The sequence below is a fragment of the Notothenia rossii genome (genome assembly GCF_949606895.1).
Source record: "Notothenia rossii genome assembly, chromosome: 11".
In the NCBI taxonomy this organism is placed as follows: Eukaryota; Metazoa; Chordata; class Actinopteri; order Perciformes; family Nototheniidae; genus Notothenia; species Notothenia rossii.
In genome coordinates, this window is record NC_136910.1 from 12050993 (window position 1) to 12070477 (window position 19485).

Consider the following 19485-nt stretch of genomic DNA (forward strand, 5'->3'; position numbering starts at 1 on the left):
GGCGTTACAGTGAATCCAGAGCGAATGACAGTGACAGTGGTGAGAAATGAGAGAGTGGAAGAGAGATTGAGGGGAAACAACGCAGGCGAATGAGAGACAGTTTTTTCCCCCCTCCGCTGGGCCGATGTGCTTAATCTGCCTGTCAGTATGACTTTTGGGGACATTGATTCCCTCTCCTACACAAATCTGAAATTGATCTCATTAATCTCCCACGCATGTATTCACAAAACACAGCAAGGCGGGACGTTTAATTAACTGCGTTTTGCGCCAAAAAAGACTAGAAACCGCTTTCATCTGTGAAAATGTGTACATCAGTCGCTCCAGATTTTCCTTTTTCATTTTTCCCATTTTGTTTGCATCCAGAGTATCACAGAAAAGCTTCATCCTGTGACTTTGACAAGATGGACTAAAGCGGGGGTTATTTTGGTTTCCTCCAATCATGCTGGGAATGTGTTAACCAGCACGGCCATGATTAGTTTTTATAAATAGACATTCATCACTTTAGAACTTCATGAACTCAATTACTGTGCCCTAAAATAAAAAGGTTGAGTAGAGGGGTTAAGTCAACCATTAAAGACAGAAAATAACATCAACAAGACCACAAGAGGACGCATCTTCCCTTCTGTTCTAATATCGTTTTAAAAAGAGCTTAATTTGAAGCTTAAGTTTGACATAAATAAGTGTGTTATATGGTGAACTTGACATTTACTGTAACCTTTTTCATTGGTTAGCTCATAAACGTGTTTCTTTTTTTTTTTACTGCAGGTTACCTAGTTTGCCGAACAACTGCGGGAGCAGAAAAACACTTTTTAATCCAATACACTTGTGCTCTTTACAGGGATTTAGGAAACGTTTAATTGAGCGAGGATGGTGTCACTTTAGATTTGTCTTTTCTTTCTTTCTACAAAAGGCATTTCCACATTTTAAAAAGCGGCCGATTTCTGCTTGCTCTAATCTTCATTCACTTTCTTTTCCTATGGAGAAAGATAGCTTCTTCATGGAAGCTGGGAGTGTAGGTCACAGCAGCCAACCTTCCCGTATTGAGAAGGGATAAAAGCGTATGAGCTGGAGAAATTATAGCACCTTAAAAAAAACTGGGGGAAAAGCTTAATCTCTATTATTTCCAGGATTAGTCTCTTGGTGACTCAACATCACAGCAATGGCAGAGGGAAGGAAATGGCATCTCTTTATGAAGGGCGGAAAAAAAGGGGGGATGAGAGGCTTTCAATGCGGCGAATCAGAGCAAAAGCATCAGAGGAAAGGCAGCTTCGGTTCCTTTCACGGTGAATGCATTTCCAGAGATCATCTGTCTGAGCCAGGCTCTCTGTCTTCAGTCAGAAACAACATGGCGGAGTGGAGGCACGCTCTCTTTCCTGACGCCTGCCAACATCCCCTGATGAGTTCCTGATGATGTTTGTGACATGAACAACTGTTTCATTTCACTGAATATAATGTAGGAAAGCATAATGATATAATATCAATTAAAATATGTCCAATGAAATATGCACATCCGACAGCTTTAGGATTGAACGCAGATTCAGGGACAGAGAAGAAAGACATTGTGGTGTAAAATGGATTCCTATCATGTCAAGCTGCAGGTGGAAATTGCAGATTGTTCTATCATTATTATTGTGGGTAACATACATATTAGAGCTTTGATCCATATCGACCTCAGGTTTGCGACTTTATGGTCTCTTTAATCCTTCACGTTTGAATCAATTCAAGATTTCTTATAGTTTTATTTTCATATTCTGGCTTAAGCTTTGTGACAATACATTTGGGTTATTTTCATTATTATTTAGGTTAAGATGAAGCACAACATTCATTCGTTCTGCATGAATGAACAGTATAGTTAAACTAAACATTTGAAAAATGACATTGGAAATATGTTTCACTGGACAGGGAGGCTGTGATTTTTTGTAATTGAGGATTATTACATTTTTTCTGTTAAATAAATCACAACAGAAAATGAATGTATGTATAAACATTTTCTTTCCCTTTCTCTATTGTGTGGATGTCATGATATGTTTTTTTCTTATTTTTTGTTATGATTTCAATGTCACTTTTTTGAGTATTATGGTAAATATAAGCAACGCGGAAGGAAGTCTGTGTGTTTGTTTTATTGTAAAATATTAATAAAAGCAAATAAACTGATGATTAAAATGTTTTAATGGTAATACATTATTCACCAGATTCGTCTTGAGAGCAAAAATCAACAGTCAAGAATTATCTAATAAAACTAACTTGTAAAAAGATTAATATATATATAACAAGTCTCCATTATAGTAGGATTTTGATTTTTGGACAAGGCTTCAAGGTCATGAAATGCTTCAGTGGTCAAGACTAAGGAACCTTTTTGGAAACCACAAATCTGGTAATGTGTTTTTTCTGGTGTTGAGATGAGGGCCGTAACACATAATAAATCTGAATCAGGGCCAATAGTGTCATTTTAACAATCTGTGTTAGTTGACATAAGCACTGGCTAAAGAGCCTGTTATTACAAGACATTACATTTTACAACACACCCTTGTAAACACCTCATAAGACATCATGAGTATTTTTAACATGTGAAAGGTGTTATCACTCAATATTATACAGTATTATTACACTCATAGTACATTTAAGCTGTTTTCATTGCCATGCTCTAAATCAAAACATTAAGCCACTGCTGCACAGTGTATTTTGTAGGTGCAGATCAGAAAATCCCACTCGCTCTATCTTTAACTAACAGTAATCTTTCTATTTGCAGAATGGCACTCAGTCATAACAAACGGTTTAATCAAAGGCTGGATTAAGCACTGAGGAACGTGGACCAGAAATGGTAAAAAGTGTTGTCCCTTCTCTGATAGAGATTTGCTGTTCAGCCTGCAAAACACATTGTCCAATGATGAAAATTGAATGGTATGTTTTCCACTTCATAATAGCATGAAGCAGCTTCTCTGGCTCATAACACAGAAGTGGTTAGTGCACTGCTCTTCTGCATTAATGATGATGCTATTCAGTGCTTACACAATAGGCCGAAAGCTGGGCATTTATGATGATTTCTGGAGGATGAATTAGCATCCATTAAAAAACGTCATTGACAGCTCCGTTTAGCTCCCTCCTCCGGATACAAAACGTTGGAAGTGAAGGCCTAATTTCCATGATGGCTTAGAATGCGGCCCCCGTCTTGCACTGTGTGGTCTTTAAATAAATCATCTTTATACTGACAAAGTACATTTAGGGCACAAACAGCGGCCAACGGGCAAATTATCCTGCTGGCAGTCACTGTCTATTTAAATTCACACAGCCGCAGCTGGCGGCTTCTTGAGAATTTCTACCTGCGGGGCAACATCCAACCCAGATCAGGCTCCCCGCGGTAATCTGTCCTACTTTCAACAGGAGCACTGAGGGCCAATTTTCACCCCAGGGTCCAAAAACTTCTATTGAATTTATTCAAGGTGAAATACAGGACTAATGTCCTCAGGTCAAACAGAAATCATGGGGTGTTGTCATTATTCTGCAAAGGACACAAGCTACCGCAGCCTTTAATGTCCACATATAGGAGAATTACAAAAAAACATAGAGAGTTAAAATGCATGTGTCTCCAGATTAGAAAAGCATGTGATGCATATCTCTTTAAGCATCATTTAAATCTACAATATTGTTCCACAGCGTTTCCACAGGACATCATATAGTTTAACGTTTTAACTGGCACTAAATTAGATTTAATAACTGCCAATTTTGGTTAGTTTCTGGGAGCACATGATTTAAGATTCTCTCACTATGATCTTCCATTTACTTCATTGAAAATACTTTCTTTTGAAAACAGGTAAACACCAAATTCAATTTTTATGCACATATTTTTTGCTTCTTCGACCATGAAGGATAAACAAACACTAGGAGATAATGTTGATCTGCTGGGAAATGAGCATGAAAGCACCATCAGTGCAGCTCAGATAGAGCAGTGTTTTGTTTCCTTTACCGACCCTCTGCCCTTCCATAACGCTCTGCACGTCTTTATCAAGCACACTTAAAATAAACTGCCACCATCTGCTTGAATTGAGATAAGCCTGAATCCAATCAGAACTGCTGAGCGGCAGTCAGCAGATGTGCTGCACATACTTATTGATATTTAAAGTCTGTTGCAGCTTTATCCGCACCACAAACTTAGTAATTAGCAGCTTTCAGTATGGATGCTCCACTCTGGCTGTCTGCCTAGCGGAGTGAGTTTGAAGGATCGTACATTTGCGTCTTGAGAGCTGAGAATCACCGGATCTCTGCTTACTGGTGCATCTGGAACGATGCTTATCTTGAAAACATTAAAGAACACAAGCTAGCATCAGCAGACGCATGGGGCTGCACAAACAGTGATAATCATCAATGAAAAAAGTTTGGAGAGTTCTTTAACCTTTCCAAAACCACAGGGAAAAAGTGTTAGGAATGGACGAATCAGTCTTAATCTGCTCTTAAATTAGCTGCATTTATTAGCGTGTCGGGCTAGCTAGCCTAAGCTAGGTAGCACTACTACAAATGTGTGTTTCAGAAAAGATCATTGTGTAAAGTTAATATTTCCCCTCTGTGTGAAAGCCAGTCTTTGATGATACATGTGCTGTGAATTTGTATGAAAGTGTCACAATTGGCGTTACAAATATTGCTTTATGGTTGCTGGGTGAATATTTTCCTGGGCCCATAACTTTGACCCAGTTTATCAGTTTGTAATGACCTTATGAGCACAGGCTTTTGTCTCCCTATTCCTGCCTGTTGGCGTCACCTGATAGAGGTGTTATAGTGCTTTATGCACAATGTTGATTCTTCTCTCAGAACCAGCTAAATACATGGGTCTGGGCTAGAGATCTTCAGAATTGGTTTGGCAACCGCTGTGTCAACTCGTGGCACATCACGTCTTGTGAATATATATAGAAATTGTATTTATTGGGATAAACCCCTTGAGATGCACCATCCCGTTTTCAAGGGGGTCCCGACAATAGCAACAACTTACAGACACACATAAACAAAAAGACAAAAAGCAAAACATGACAAACCACGTACAGTCTATTAAGTAAAATTCAAGTAATACATACAATCATTACAATTTGAGAGAAAGTCGAGCAGATCAGTTTCATCAATACCAGTTTCATCAACAACAAGTGCAGACCAGTTGAAAGTGAAATGATAATGCATGTTTAAACATACCCAATGATGCAAGAGATCTAATAGCAGCGGGTAAAGTATTCCAGTCTGTTGGGGCTTTGAACATGAACGCTCTTCTGCGATTTTTTTGCAGACGGGACAGAGAAATACATCTGAATTCTCCGGCCGAAGCTCCAAATAAACCATCAGTGAAAGTTCCTGCTCTCCTCGTGTCTCTCTGAGTCCTGTCTCCATTGCTTCAGAAGTTTCCATCACAATGGTGACCATGTCCTTTGATCAGCAAATTCTAATAAATCAATCCTTTATTCAAAGTTGAAGCATGCATAACATCTGAAGAAATCCCTCTAGGCTTCCCCGAGATATTGGGTTCACGAGAATGTTACAGAGTTAAATGCCTCGGGCCACGGCTATCACCAAGACATAAAAAGGTCACCAAAAATGTGATAAAGAAAATCATCCTCCAGGGACTATAAATATTCACAGAAAACAAATTGTAGTTCTAGACAAAAGGTCACTTGAAGAATTTTCATGGTTTCAAGTAAATACCAAATTCCATGACAAATGTTGGAGAAATATCCTCTTCTGGAGCCACATTGGGGAGTAACAACTACAACGTCAGATTGCAGGGTTTGTGCTGGAACGTGGACCTTGAAGAAAGATTGTATTTTTGCTACAGCAATAATAGACAACAGGACAATAACATAATCTTGCCATCTATACAGTCTGATGGCTATTGACACAATAGCCATCTACATCTGTATACATCAGTGTTTGCTTTCACTTGTAAGTACTCACCTTGATCGCCTACAAAGTCAAAATGAAAGAAGTGGACAGTCAAGCGATCATATTTGTGCAAATGACGCGAGGTGAAAACGTCTTCTGACTTCTGGCTGAACATTTAAAGGGTTTGTTGACATAGCCATACATACATACACATAACAGCAAGTTTACAGGTGTTTGCGTGTTAGCAATGCCGCTAAATCTTTAAATTGTTTCTATAGGTAATGCCACCACAACCAAACTCATTTAATTAATAAGTAAGCCTCGAGTCCCAAAGTCAAATCGGAGGTACAAAGTGTAATCAACTTTCCTAGTCCTAATTTTTACCCCAAAAATGTTCTGACAGTCAACCAAAAAAGGGCTATGTAATGTAATTTCAAATATTTTCCAGGACCCACTTTTCTATTAAGGAATTTATTTGTTTTTTTTTAATACATGTTACTAATTGGAGAAACAAAATAATCACTTTTTTTTTTTACAAGCCACACTGTAGGAGATGTGATGTGAAATATTTTTAAAGAAAAACCTGCATTGTCCTAAACAGACAGGTCCAAGTGTCCTCCACAGACCTGTGAGATCATCCTGTCACATTCTCGCTTACCGAATATCTTGAGGCTACACGAGCTCTTGGCAAATCCAAAAGAATAATAGAGATCGATGGCATGCATGTGTCCAAACCATTAAAATGACTTCACGTAGTTGATCTTGGCATGCAGCCTCATTCCCAAAGCACATTTGGAAAATATGTGCCCTCATTTTGATTCATGAAGTGAGTCATTCGAAGCTTCTACGTGTACACCTACAAGTTTGACAGGATAATGGAGAAAATTGTTGCATGCAATTTCATCTTCTAACAGCGTTTGATGTTTTAAAACTACATTTTGCCACTTTCAAAATGATGATTACATATTTGCTTAAAACAGCTCAAATACAGGCTTTTTGAAAAACATATCCGGCTCTAAAAGGGAGGGATGTACACCAATACAAAATGAAACGCACAATTTATAATTTCCTGCAACTAGTCACGATACACAAAACGGCAATTGGTGGCGTCATGTAGCGTTTGATCAAGGGAGTTGTTATATTGTCGTTTTGCCGTCAGCTTCTCCCGGTTAGGATTCCTTCCCCTCATTCAGGAGGTTTTTAACCATTTGCCAAATTATCTGTAGATGTTTCAACCTCTCCAAATGAAAAAATGAGGTGATTAATACTGGTAAAAAACACTGAATGAAACAGTTTAAGAGTAAAACAATCAACGTCTCATCCACGCTGTTCGGCTGCAGCCAAATGTTAAGTGAACAAATCAAGGTGACCGTGGTGGATAAGAAATAAGATGACATCAGGTGCGTTGCGTTGAATGATCACATTGTGGGAAAATAACTTGTTAAGACAGTGGCATGCCAGGGACTGTCAGAGTGAGACAACATTCAGGTCCCTGCTTGTGTTAACATTAAAGTTAAACCTTGTATTTATGATTAGGATTAGATTGGAGAATGGTTAGGGTGGCACATGGGCACTAGTCAAAGTAAAAGAAACAAGTGTGTGTGTGTGTGTGTGTGTGTGTGTGTGTGTGTGTGTGTGTGTGTGTGTGTGTTTGTGTGTGTGTGTGTGTGTGTGTGTTTGTGTGTGTGTGTGTGTGTGTGTGTTTGTGTGTGTGTGTGTCTCCCACAGTCATTACCAGTCTATAATAAAGTTGATTATAATCTAATCTAAAAGATAAAACTACACATTTATTATGATTTCGTATCAAAAGACGCAGTCATTTTATTATAGTTGATTCATAGATGGCATACCCGTTTTGCCTTCAACTGATGTTGTAATCAAATATTTACTTTGCTAACCTTTGACCCAAATATAACACTTTGCCTTACTAACCTTGAAAAAGTAAACTTAACTTATGTGGGTTTTCTTTAAATAGTGACATGAGAAAGTTTGTTTCTTATTTCTTTCTGTTACATATGGATTACATTTTCAATTATCATCAACAGAAGTACTGTCAACATACTTTACTTTCTATTCACTAAACTTGGCCTCACACTGATGTCAGTTGTTTCAGATACTGTTGTGGCACAAATAGATTAAAATGCTCTCACCGACACAAGGCGCTGAGTCAAAGTACAGTAGCCTAATTACATTTGTTCTCTATGATAATCTGCAATCAGTATTGCTATTAAAATCATACTGCGCCATACTCATTACCCTATGATTAGAATAATGAGTCATTAACGCTGCAGGAGAGTGAGTTTGAGCCCCAATAGGAACATTAATGGACCCATCTCTGAACTGACTTCTGTCTCACCAAACATTTCGAAAAACGTTTCATTGCATGTGACGAAAATAAGAACTAGCTATCTCCACCGTTCTCGATCCCAACTGGAAACAGATGAATGCTTCATTGATCAAATGATGGGTCATAATATAACACTTGCTAATGTAACTGCTTCCTAATAAAGTGAGTCATTCTCTGTCATGCACTGAACGGTTTTATTTGTTCTTCTGCATTATCCGGTTTTACTCTAATCACTATACATTTTGTACCTTTTCATATAAAAAATGTACTTTATTAAGTATACTTCAGGTGAAATCCAATCCAATAGGTTAAACGGCTTCATGCTTTGCCATTTAATTCCAGCTGATAAGAAAGCTATCATTGGTTGCAATAAAAGGCAATTATGTGTTGTTTCTGTAAAATTCTGTTGATTTGTTCCCAACAGTGCAACAAAAAAGATGTAGGAGGGGGGACAGGAGGCTGATAACTCAAAACTATAGGAGACAATGTGCCCAACAGCACTGGAATACATTATTCTGCAATGTCATAATGAATTCATGTGTTTTAAATGAAATGCTGTGGCCTTGAATTATCTTAACCCTATTCATTGTTTCGTAATGTTTATTTTATGTACACAACAGTTCCTTTACATATACCAAATATTAAAACTTGTATCTTTTCACTCTGTTTTATGTTTTTAAATTAGTTTCAAAGCAATTGTGAATCTTTTGTTTAAAACAACACTTGAACGAACCATGTGAAAATCACTTGTTACCTGCAGTTGAATGCAGCTCATCTCCAAATTGTGGTTTAATTGTGTTGAACACACCATTACCAAAACCAGTCAACAAGTCATACTTTAGGCGAAGATTAACTTCATGATTGTGCATAATGGGGACTTTTAAACCGAAACAGAGCTTTTCCTATTTGTTATAACTCGATTATGATCCTGGTCTGCTGTAGAATACATGTTTTATCCGATGACTTAAGGCCAGTTTCTGCTTGGCTACATATCATTTTATAACAATAATTTCTCTGCAAAAGACATAGAAAGACGTGAAGCTCAGAAATATGTCCTTTGTTCTAGGATATTTAAGTCTCTTGCATCTCATACTGAACTCAAAATGAGATTTATATACATAGCCGTCACTGCAGCCCCCGAACGAAGCTTTAGACGAGGGATGGGGGTGGAGGGGTGGGGACAGCTGCAGCATGGCCACCAGGCAAAACTCCACAGTTATCTCCTCTCCAACTGTTTCCCTTTGATCTCTGTAATCTGCCATTTGAAGAAGACAGCATCCAGAGCAGCCGCACTGACACTTCCTTGTATTTCCATCCCGGCAGACACGGCACAGCGTGTATTTGCCCCCGAGCCACTGAAGTACATCACAAAATGTAATGTATGCAAATGGTTTAAACCTGAGCCATACATTGACTCTTTGCGATGAGAAATTACACATTTTTCCTCCTGTTTTATATAGACCATAAGAATATTCACCCAAGAAAAAAACCATAAATGTTTGCAGTATGAATGGCAAAACTAGATTTTAGTTTCATTAATGTGTTGTTTTTTTCAGATTGAATGTTAAGACAATAGTGAAAACTGTATCTTAACTTCCGAGAGGCGTAGGTGACATGTTTAAAGTCTTTCTTATTAATCAAGGGTCCAAGCTCAAAATATAATAAATACAAATTCATGTAAAACAGATCTGGCATTTAGGAAGCTCCTACTTACTACTTTTTGCTTGAAAAGTAACTAAATTATGGATAATCAAAATCAATGCAGATTCATCCTTTCAGCTCTACATAATATATTCATACTGAACTCTTGTTTACTGTTTCATTTGCATGCATTTATCTAGAGGTCAAACTATGAACTTGACACTGATTAATTCATCTTAGATAATGCTGTCTGAGTAAAGTAAGTGGTTCTAAATTTAAAAACCCTAAATGCAATCAGCCTTTTGCTCCTTAGCCGAGTAAAGAAAACAAACAGAAATGACTGAATATCCCCACACTGCCTTTATCTTTAACAGGCTCCAATTATGCAAGCTAATCTGGGCATATTTCCCTCGGGAGGCAAAGACATAATTGCCAGCAATCTGCGCAGTGATATCAGCTCTGTTCTTGTGCGGCTTTAAAATGACTTGACACATCTGGGAGCGACGGTGTTGTATTGGTCTGAACTCCACACTCGGCTTCATCAAAAGGGGTCAATTAGAAAAACAAACAGGCGAGGGACTCATTCTGGATGCAGAGGAACTGAAAGAGGGCAGATGGTAGGCAGGAGCCTGCCCTTGAGCAATGGTGTGAAGTCATTGTTGGAAAAACGCACACTGTCAGGGGAGTACTCACATGCGTTTGGTCTGGTGGATCAATAAAAACAACACATCTCAAGACAAATACAACCTGATACAACCTCAGCTACGTGTGAGGCAATTGCATCACCATAACTAAGTGGTGCTGACACACACTGAGAGAGTAAACAAACGGTCTTACCGAACAGCATCTCCACGTGTTTTGTGATTCTTCGGATTGCCACTGATTCACTCAGGCGTCTCCTGCCAGTTTATCTCCCATCAGAGAAGTTGAACAAAAACCAACAAAGTGCCACCTCGCAGATCTCCGTCTCTCTTCTGTGTCTATATTACCTCCACTTTGATTCTCTTACTGAAGGGATATCCTTTTTTCCGGTCAACGACACATCTTGGCTGTGATCCAAAGTGAACGGTACATACGTACTTCAATTAAAAGCCTCGCACTCCGCTGGCCTTTGTGAGACGTTTGGGAGCGAGGCGGATTGAGAAACAGCGGAGAGGGATAAGAGGCTGAGAGCGCGATGGTGAGAGTCTGAAGAGCAAGTGTGTATTCTTCTCTGTGCGTGAGTGTGTTAGAGAGAGCGAGTGAGTAAGTGAGTGAGGAAGAGGAGGGGGGGGGGGGGGCTGGCAGAAGACTGGCTACCAACAACATGAACATCCCATCTCGCTCCCCCTTCTCCTTCTTCTTCCCAGAAACATTTTCTATTTAGGGTTCACACCTGCATGCTCCTTAAAGGACTATTACATATAATTTCCTTCCTGGCATTAATTGACAACAATGGCCATCATTTATCAATCTGTTTCTATTCTGCTGAAAGCCCTGCTTGAAATGCAGCTGTGAGATGTTATCCCCAAACTTTCCGTTATTGAGGCTCAAAGACAGATGACAGTTTTAAAACCACATCCAAATTATAAACCTTAAATGCAGGGTGTAGGCCTACTTAACAAAACAAATCCAATTCAATTTCTATTTACGTGTCAAAAAAAGGCAGTAACCTAATCAAAGTATTACAGTCACGCAAGTTGATTAATTTGCGTTACTTTGAGATGAACTTAATACCTTACTTGCTAAAAAGAATGCTAAAATTTAGCTTTTATTTTGTATGTTAAGCAGAAAAGGAAACATCACAGAGCAGAGCTCCAACCAAGCTACTGGTTGGAAATAAACAAGATAGAAACGGTAACAATTCAAACTCAAAGCTTTAAAGTGTTAGTCCACAAACCAATAGGTGATGTCATGTTGACCGTCCACTATACAGTTTATGAAGGAATTACCTACTTCTGCTTGACCAGAAGGTTTAAGTGGTTTACTCATTTCCTACAAATGTCTTTTCACACTGGAATAGCCCTCAGATGAACTGTAAAGAGAGCAAACCATCCTACTTTGGAATAATTTGCACTTTACCATGATGTGTATAGTAGTCATGTTGTGTCAAGCAGAAAGTGGAACAACCTTCCCTGCTTTACATAAAACATAATTGTGACATTTTCACCCAGTGAATGGATTTGTTTCATCAACAAAAGCGTTGGAGTCCATTGTGTGAGACTCATGTTGCGAAGTGTTGTAATGTGCCTGGTAGTACTGTATATTGTTCTTTATTTTGAAATTAAAATGATAGTCCTGCTAATAATCCTAATAGTACTAAATGTTACAGTTTCTTTAACTGTAACAGAATACAGTTTCCATTTTTTTTTTCTTTTTAATCGTTTCCTTTGTTTTCTGTTATTCCCAAAGCGTTTCCATCAGATACTGCAGTCCTGTGTTGGTGACGATTGATTGCACGGTCCTGTTTGATTAAAATAAATGATTTATACACTCCTGTTTACATTTCCAATAGGTTGAATGTGCAGAGGTTTCAATCAGAATACCGGAGTCACTCATGCAGCACATAGTCATTATTTTTTCCTACAGCACTTCAGTGTGACTGATAATAATAATCACCATTATAATTGAACAGCAATGGTTGAGTGTTTTGCCAAAGTCAGCAGTAGAGTAATATTTAAATTAACGGTTTGTTTTCCTACAATAAACCTCCGTTTGGTGTTCTTAAGCCTAAACATTCACTGCATGTCAAATCTTTTGGACCCAAACAGCCTCTCATTTCTAAATATTTAGATATTTGTACAGGTTATTTATAATGATGATCACATGAGTGGCTGAAATGGCTTTAATGCTTCATTTTTTTGGGGGGGGGAAGGAAGCCACACCGCATGTGGAACCATGACAAAAAAGGAGGATTTGAAAATGAAAGCGATTCTGTATTCATTTCTTAAACAATGACACACATGCCAATACATTGTAAAGCATAGAAAATGAATGAGCAGTTATGTAAAAGTCTCACCCCTCTGCAGTAAACACACATTCATAATACCTAAACATTAAGCTACTCATTTAACGAAGAATGATCTTATTATAACAGTATTAACAGCCTTTTGCAAAGTACAATGTGACAAAGGGTTGATCAAGTATTAGCAGAGTATAATGTGTAGTCATGAAAAAATATAAAATGTTCTATTCAAAAGGCATAATTCATTTTAGATATGTTATCAGAAGACCCCAATCTTCCAATGGCCCCATGCAGCAGAGGGTTATCTCTGTAACGAGTTCCACACATCTAGACAATAAATCAAGGAAGCTTAGCATATTGATAGTGCAGCTCTTTCTCACCGTGTGCTATAATCAAAACTATTTGAGCTCAAGGAACCGACAGTGTGTTTGTTATAAAGAGCAGGTGGGAGAGATTATTGTTCACCTAATAGCTTGCTTTTTTTCTGGCTAATTTTCCCATGATTGCTGTATTGACACTTTGCAGAGCAGAGTTTGATTATGGGAGCTGTGTTGCCCTTTCTGTGCGATATTAACCTCAAATGGCTCTTTGAGTTGCAATGTATTAACAACAGTAAAGGATTTGGTGTTACCATTGAGAAATCATGCACATTATATTGATTCAAGTATATACCATTTTAGGTTATACATACTCCAATACATTGCAGCTCAGTTTGACAGCTGCTTAAAATACATTATTTTACAGATTAAGATTAAATGTTCATTGGATGCCCTTGAAGCCTAAGGATTAACCACCAAAGGTCGCTGGTTCAAGTCCAGCTGGAGATGTTTGTTGCAAGTGGTTCAACTGTCCGATCCCCAAAAAAGGCAAAGAAATCGGTAAATGTATCGGTTTATAACTACTAATACTAAATAATTTAAATTAAGGATGTTCAAATACTCTGTACTGTTTGAATGACAAAGCAAAAATAACTATAAACTAAGGAATTATTACGCAAATATGATGTTTATTTCAAGTACTGTAGAACTTTTATGTGTTGGTATTACACATTATACTAGTGTAGCGCATACAGGCTAGAGGATAAGAATATTTTGACATCTTCTTATGGCTCTCAGGTAAACAATTTGTGACCCGTTTGGACATGCCTTTGAATAATAGGGTAATACTTTAAACCTTAAGAATCACTGCCATGTAGTCTCAGCTCATTGCAGAAACACATAGCTGGATATTCATAGTGGCAACAGAGAGGCTTGGCTTTCAATGCATTGTTATTCATTCCACAGTCGCTGTAATCACTTCAAATAAACACAATTATTCTCACAGCCTGTGCCCTGAAACCCTGGCCTCAAATGTCAAATACAAGTGTCGTCAACACACACATAGACACACATGAAACAGATACACACACACACGCTGCTTGTGTCTACACTGTGTGCTCCTTGCTGGCTCCTTGTCTAGTCGAATAAGTGTGACGTGGAAGCACAACACTGACAAATCCTGACAGTTATACACTTGATTTCAGCCGGCTGCATCCTAATACACGTGCGGGGAGATGGCCTCGAGCAGAGCGGATACACACAGCATGCTATCATCGAGCTGCGGACATGCTAAACATCAGCTATGAATATCTCTATTCAACCTACATGTTCTCTGTATGTGGGGATGATTCACATGCCATGTTATTTATGGAAATCACTGATTTGGTAAAGGGAGGCAGAAACAGAGAAGAAAAAGGATTTACAAAGCTTCTTTTCTCTCAACCTAATTCACCCAGAAAAACACGTTTTCTGCATTTGAACAGAACTGCAGCCCCTTGCATACATACATAGAGGTTTTTAAATGACTACACTTCCTAAATACACATAAGACAAGTTAATATACTGATATTAACATATTTGTATCTTGGCAAACATCAAAACATTCAAAATTCTCCAAAAGTACTCTTTAACCACCAAGATAAATCCTTTGTTTGGCTAACGGCTCTGAATAACAACCCTAACACACTAAAGTACCAAAAACAAACGATTTTTTCGTTTTATTTGAGTAAAAAATCCAGGTACAGCTCGCTGGGTAATCTCCGACACGTCCCTGACCTGGGCATGACACAGCCACTGGGAATACTGCGTCTGCTCTGACACTATACGCCCTGAGGGTTTTGGTGCCATCGCTGGCAACCACTGAGTCAAATCAAAGAAAATTCAACATCACTCCCGTCATTCTGTCTCACCCTCTCCAGCTCCTGCTCTTCCTGCAGGCCTTCAGACTGTGCTGAATGGCCGATGACAGAACAAGTGAATTATTAGAAATGTCTGCTTTCTGCTGAGCAGCCCCTGCTGTATGAAATGAGGCCAAGCAGCACAAAACCCCGGCTGATAAACGTCCCATTTCACAGCTCACACAGTGTGTTTAAGCATGTGTGTGCATGTCTATGTATGCATATGTGCCTGCAGACTTACAGCATTTATGGTTGTTATGTATCTACTGTATGTTACAGGAGACGGAAGGATTTAACCTTCAGAAAAGCATTAAGCCGAGTCGATCTGCAGTGGAGCTCAGTTTGAGAAATGTTTTGATTTTCCATTAGTGGTAGGAAAGCTTTGTTCCAGGAAGAAGAAATACTTAATTTCCCCCTTTCAGTGGGAAGACTGTTATAAAAGCTGCAGGAAATGATAAGGTTAACTTCTATAACCAACATCATTTTTCTGTTTTTATGTGGGATGTGTTTGAACTTTCATAATGTGAAAATCAAAGAGTAGAAAACCAAGTTTGGTCACACCACTGTGAAACAGGGTGCATATTAAAAATAGCCAAAGATGCATATCAGTGCACATATTGCATGCAATGATGATACAGTCTTGTTCATTTTATCTGTGGTATCAACTGTGCTCAAGAAATATGTTCCCTGATATTATCTGTTAGACAAAATCTGCTTTCAGGAAAGATAAACCCTACAACCGTAAAGCAGCATCAAGACAGAGGGGGAGCATTGCCCTCAGGAAATTGTTTGGAATTCTGCAGGCGTGACATTCAGCTTGGTCCCACGATGGATCTGGATCTTGCAGGAAAATGCTTAAATTAAGGAAACATGATTGTTTGTTTTTCAACTTTTGTAGATGTGTATAAGATTATAACGGTGCAAAGCCTATGTTGCTCCTGATGAGGGTTAGAGGTCTTCAGAAGATCATTATTAACTCAATCTCAAATAGACCCATGGAAAAGTGAAATGCTTAGATAAGCTTTTAAGTTATTGAAAAAGAAAACATTTAAATCTTTTTTTTTCTGAAATAGTGGATTAGTCAACTTCTTTGGGCTTTAAATAAAACCAACGCAGAAGTTTAGAGGGAAATGTGTTTTTGTTGGAACTGGAACATATCAAATTTATAATCAATGTCTTAAATTGCCGTCAGATTAACGTAAAGGGGGGCGTTGCTGAAAAGACGTATAGATTTTTAATTCACGCTATTTGTGCAACTTAACCTTGAATGTACTAAACATCTGGGGCCAACTATGTGTCTGTAATAGTTCATTTTTGGAAAAAAACATTCTCCTCTACCTACCAGTTGCCTTGAATGGCAGCTCCTCCACTGTGGGTTTGTGATTCAATAGGTGAATGAGAGGCACATTTTAAAGCCTATTATCCGGTAAGGTTTAAAACGCAGTATATAACAGTATATTAATGGCAATATCAAGTGAGAGTATACCCTAACCTGATGAATGCACGTCACAAACACATCCTAGACAATATGAAACGACTCCACTGAGGTCCAGAAGCAGGAAGTGGAAACTGTTTTCGTCCATTCTCTTTTCAAAAGGCCCCGAGTGAGAAGCACCCTATTAAAGTCTCTTTTCATTTGGGCAATCATTTCATGCGGCTAAATAAAGGGAGTGCTAGTTCAGCTGTGGGGAGGGAATGTGTGTTATTAGGGTTGTTCATCGCAGCACAGACTGAATCACCTTAATTCATCTGGCACATCCTCTTACTCTACCACGAAATAAGCAAAAGGGAGAATGCTGTGATACAAAGAAAACTTGGCATCTGTTTATATGAATGTTCTTTTGTTTTTGTTTACAAGATTTAACAGAAAATCTGCTTGGCTGCCATTTTCTGCCTGAAAATGTTTTTTGAATCAAGTAATGAGTCATGTTGTTTTTACAAAACGATGTATCAGCTGCCACATTAAGAGAAGCATTACGGTTCATATTGGTTCATTCATAACAGAAATAAACAAAATACCAAAATGTATACATGTTTGAGTGAATACACATTTTCTTACAATCTATGCTTTAGATCTGCAGAAATGTTAGAAATAATCCAAAATGGAATATACTGTGACAAAGTATCTATACTTTTATCAACTTTTATTATATTAGATATTTTCTAGAATCAAAAGCATAACAATGAAACGATGAGCAGAAGTCACAGGCAACAACTTAGGCGGTCTTTGTCTTTAAAGCATCATTTACAGGTTATTTAGCTGTCTGTGCTCTATTTGGATTTTCCCAAATATAAACAATTTCAGAGCTAATTTGAGCCAGTCACGTGTTTGTCTGTGATATTTTTGATCATTGAAATCAACCCAAACCAAGGGTTGAAACACTGTAGGGTTAGAACAGTACAAACATGGCAGGTGTGAAATCACTGAGCGCCCTGCGTGGTGTTACAACAGGAACCTTCATCCCGAGGGACTGACACAAATCTGCCGTGAGTCTCTATTTATATTTCAAATGACCGGATGAGATCGCTCCATCACTGTGGCCTGCAGCAGGTCGGCTGTTTAAACTCTGTCAGTGATGATGATGCTAATTAGAAGTCACGCAATGATGCGCAATAAAAATGGAATGAGGTCACTCACATACAGTTTCTCACATTGTAGTGGCCTTTAAAGATGGTCCCAACAAGGTCTACAGCTATCCCGATCACACATAAGCAGTAACCCAATTCCATAAATCTAGGCGGGTTTTGAGTATGTCTCGTACAAGAAGGAGTGAGAAAATAAAGTTAATGTAAAACAGTCCTGACAGTATGCAGACAAAACATTTGAATTGTAATATATTGAGATCAAATGGAAGCTGCTTAATGGCAGTACATCGTCATTGACTTGTGAATTGTGGAGAGAAAAAAGTTTTGTTCACCTGAAATTGAGTAAGATTCCCAAAAAGGTATTTTTCCGCACTAAAAAACCACAAAACTAGGCCATCGGCTCAGTTTTTCATAAAAGTTACAGCAGCTAAAATCAAAGAAAGACCTGATCAAAAATGTTAAGTTTGGACAAAAACGGCTTCTGCTCCGGTTCAGTCTCCCACTTTAAAGTATGAATGATGATCTGCAAAAGCTATTATCTGACACAGAATAAGTCAATAACATTCTGATGATATCAAAATGAGGTTGAAGTGAGGCAGAAATTAAACAATTGATAAAGTAATAATTGTATTTCATGCACTGTGTTAGATTGGAACAGCTAAATATGTGTAGTAAGCCAACAAAGAGAGACAGCCTCATAAATCAATATTAAAAAGTGCCATCTGATTGGCCAGTTGTTCATTAGAGGCTCTTTTCCTGAAAGCTGATTGATCAGGCGGGTCAGCGTGGCAGAGTGACACAGGTGGTGTGACTGAAGGTGATTAATGGCCCCTCTTCAAAACAGGTGTGCTCAAAATGCTTAAAAATGGCGAGGGGCTCTTCTGGAATACCAAATACTGTATGTACCAAATACATAACAGCTCCTCATTGTCTGCAGATGTAAACATTGTGACAGACTGTGACAGAGAGAGTATATTACATATAAACAATATATAAAACACCACGCACCAGTGTGCTGAAAAACACCGATCAGCACAACTTCTGCTGGAAAGCACATTGTTTGCAGAACTTGCAATAGTAAGTGTCTATGAGAGTGAAGATTTTTTGACAGCTTTTGGTGGCTCCAAATGTTAAACTTCTGCTTTTTTCCCCTATGTATCAGAACAAAAACACAGATGTGTAAGCTCTGCAATACTTGATCCACTTTGACATTTGTACTGAATTAAACTGCACATTTGAGCGATCCCTTTTTTTCAGCAATAATATCATTATAATGCTAATAGTTAAACATTATATATATACTGTAAAGATATTTTTAAGCCACCAGTGTCTTTATTGATGAAACTGTCACAGGCCAGAATTTAATCCAGATGCTTTGCAAAGGGACTGAGCCCCAGCATGAGTTATACAAATACATGTTCTAACATATTTATTGATAATATATGGTAGTACAATTTGTACATTTTTAGTTTTGCTTTTCCATGTTAATATATTTATTTTAATTTTATTTCTTTACAAAATCAAGTCTATCTGGTTCTGAAAAGAGACATTCTTAGTACCTGCACTGTCACATTCACTTACACTGTTACTGAAGCTGAGATTTCTTTGTAACAAACTCCAGCAACAAAGCTTTAGACTTGGAGACAGGGGCGGACTGGCCATTGGGAATACCGGGAGTTTTCCCGGTGGGCCGGTGCTGTGCGTGGGCCGGAGGGCCAAAACAAATAGGCAGGGAAACGGGGTTCTGGGGGAGTGGCTGTACCCGTAGGATAGAAAAGGGGGAAGTGACGTCTGACTCAGAGGTTGCGCGGCTCTGGAGAAAAACGTGTTGCCCACATTCTGTTACTGAGTTACTGCTAGTTAGCTAGCAGGTTTATTGTTTTGGGTGCAGTCACT

The 19485-nt window shown here is 38.4% G+C and overlaps 1 protein-coding gene across 4 annotated transcripts in view; it reads right to left on the reverse strand.

Annotated features, from left to right (window-relative positions):
- LOC307023817 (zinc finger protein 385C-like) overlaps nt 1-19485 on the reverse strand; it is a 61938-nt gene that overhangs the window by 14824 nt on the left and 27629 nt on the right. The window contains exon 1 of one of the 4 annotated variants that reach the window (XM_079657397.1): nt 10682-11050. The exons of the other annotated variants lie outside the window; for them this stretch is intronic. Coding sequence (XP_079513523.1) covers nt 10682-10691 — 10 coding nt within the window. The 5' untranslated portion in view covers nt 10692-11050. Of the gene's footprint in view, nt 1-10681; nt 11051-19485 lie in introns of those variants that run through there. 4 annotated transcript variants of the gene reach the window in all.